General features: G+C 62.1%; 1 protein-coding gene across 1 annotated transcript in view; it reads left to right on the plus strand.

Annotated features, from left to right (window-relative positions):
• AANAT (aralkylamine N-acetyltransferase) overlaps nt 1-167 on the plus strand; it is a gene marked incomplete at its 5' end in the record, with an annotated part of 856 nt that extends 689 nt beyond the window's left edge. The window contains one exon of the mRNA XM_010160330.1: nt 6-167. Coding sequence (XP_010158632.1) covers nt 6-167 — 162 coding nt within the window. The remainder of the gene's footprint in view (nt 1-5) is intronic.
• Between the last annotated feature and the right edge of the window lie 2,129 nt (nt 168-2,296).

Consider the following 2,296-nt stretch of genomic DNA (forward strand, 5'->3'; position numbering starts at 1 on the left):
CCCGCCGCGCCCTGCTCATGTGTGAAGATTTCCTCGTCCCCTTCTACCAGAAATGCGGTTTCGAGGTGCTGGGCCCCTGCGAGGTGATGGTGGGTGAGCTGGCGTTCGTCGAGATGCAGCACCCCGTGCGGGGACATGCCTTCATGCGCAGGAACAGCGGCTGCTGAGCCCCCCGCCGAGCCCTCCCGGGGGTGCTGGGGAGGGGATGCAACCCCTCTCCATCCTTGCCGCAGCTATACCCGGCTACAGCTACTCCCTCTGCCACCTCTGCCTTCCAGCCAGGAGATCCCAGCCTGCAGGGCTGGGAATCTCCCACCTGGTCCTGCTGGAAGCCCCGATCCCCCAATCCTGCTTCAGCTGGGGCTGCGCCAGCAAAGCACAGGGATGGGAAGGCATTGCCCTAGGAGCAGCTGGGGGGGCTCCGCTGGTTTAAGGGTGCCCACAGCCACGTTTCGCTGAGAAGCCCAGCAGAGCCCGTCCGTTCACGGGCCCCCAGCCCTGCACCCCTTCCCACCACCACGAGTGAAGCACACCAAGGGACCAGAGCAACCCCCCAGCCCAGGCAGGGGTCCCGGCAGCCACCCTCCCAGAGCCCTTGGAGAGCAGCCCCAGCCCACGGCCACCCCCAGCTGCACACTGCAGAGTCCCCCTGGGGGGGGGGGCTGCCCCAACCAGTGTCCCACCCCAGACCCCCAGCTGGCCCAGGACGAGCCTTCTGCAACCCCCTGGGGCTGTTGTGAAGCAGCAAATAAAGACACGGTGGTGGTTTTGTACGCAGCCTGCGTGTGTTCCTGCCCCGCTCCAACTACGCCCTCCTCGCGACAGCCAGAGGGAGGGCACCAGCCAGCGTGACAGTAGCCATCCAACACCCCCCCGGCATCTCGGATTCAAGGGAGACAGGGCAAATCCATCCCCAGGTCATTTAGTGCAGGGTGGGATACAGGCAGGGCTGGCTCTGCCCTTGGCCAGGCTCAGGAGGCTCCGTGGGTATTTCCACTCCAAGCATTTGGGTTCCTCTTCTGCTCAAGACCCTCCAAACACCATCCCAGACTGGGGTTTGGGGGGACAGGGGGACGGTTCAGCCCTGCACGAGGGACCCAGGCACTCCCACCTCTTGCCTTGCCACGCCGACCATCACCAAAACAAACGGAACTCCCCAAAAGCGCCACATCCTGGCGCCCGAGAAGGGAGAAGAGGCTGTGTGTCTCATTAAATACAGGTAGAAATTTATTAAGGAGGAAAAAAACACCCCACTGCTTTTAAAAAAAGAAAGTATCAAAAAGAGAGAGATGAGGTGAAGTGTCGTCTTTGGCTGGAGCAGCACCAGAGGGACAGAGTGGGGCTGAATCCGGGCCCGTGGCGGAGGGAGAGATGCAGGGAGGGACCCAGGTGCCACAGAGCCCCTGGGTCACAGAGGGAGACGAAGCCGAGCTCCCGGCCCTTGGACACATCCCAGCTGGCGGATTCCCACCTTTCCCAGTTTAACAGTGCTGGGACGCACCAGCACCACATCAAGCCCTACCAGGGGAGAGCCTGGCACCAGCCTGGGTCCAGCCCAGCCCAGCGGAGAGATGCAGGGAGGGACCCAGGTGCCACAGAGCCCCTGGGTCACAGAGGGAGACGAAGCCGAGCTCCCGGCCCTTGGACACATCCCAGCTGGCGGATTCCCACCTTTCCCAGTTTAACAGTGCTGGGACGCACCAGCACCACATCAAGCCCTACCAGGGGAGAGCCTGGCACCAGCCTGGGTCCAGCCCAGCCCAGCGGAGCGGAGCCCTGGGTCTCTAGGCTTTGAAAAAGGGAAGGGAGTAATGGCGAGGACTTGAGGCAGAAGTGAAAAGTGGGAGCACCAATGGCTTCCCGAGAGGTCTGTGGCCTCCAGGAGCGGCTCCCCAAGCCCCCCGGGTGTTTTTTCTCCATGCCTGCCTCCCAGCACAGCACTACAAAGATGGTACATGCCGCTCTCTGCTTCCAAAAAGGGAATTTCCCTGAAATAAGGGGAAAAAGAAGCCCCCACGCGCCGAGTCCTGCCTCTCCATCCAGTGAGGAGCCCACGTGGGAAAGCACAAGCCCCCTTCCACAGCCTCAAGGGAGCAGCAGATGGGAGAGGACTGAAAAATACCTTCAAAGCTCAGCTCTGAACACCTCAGAGCAACTGCAGAGGCCCTGGGGAGCCCAAAGCTGGGGAAACCCTCGGGTCAAAGAGCTGCGGATAAAAAACCCCACCCCTGCAAAAAAGGGGGTTGTGTTCACAGTATGAGCTGCCGCACCCAGGGGCGCTGCAGGACGGGGCCCT

This window comes from Eurypyga helias, unplaced genomic scaffold (assembly GCF_000690775.1).
Source record: "Eurypyga helias isolate BGI_N326 unplaced genomic scaffold, ASM69077v1 scaffold21771, whole genome shotgun sequence".
Classification (NCBI taxonomy): Eukaryota; Metazoa; Chordata; class Aves; order Eurypygiformes; family Eurypygidae; genus Eurypyga; species Eurypyga helias.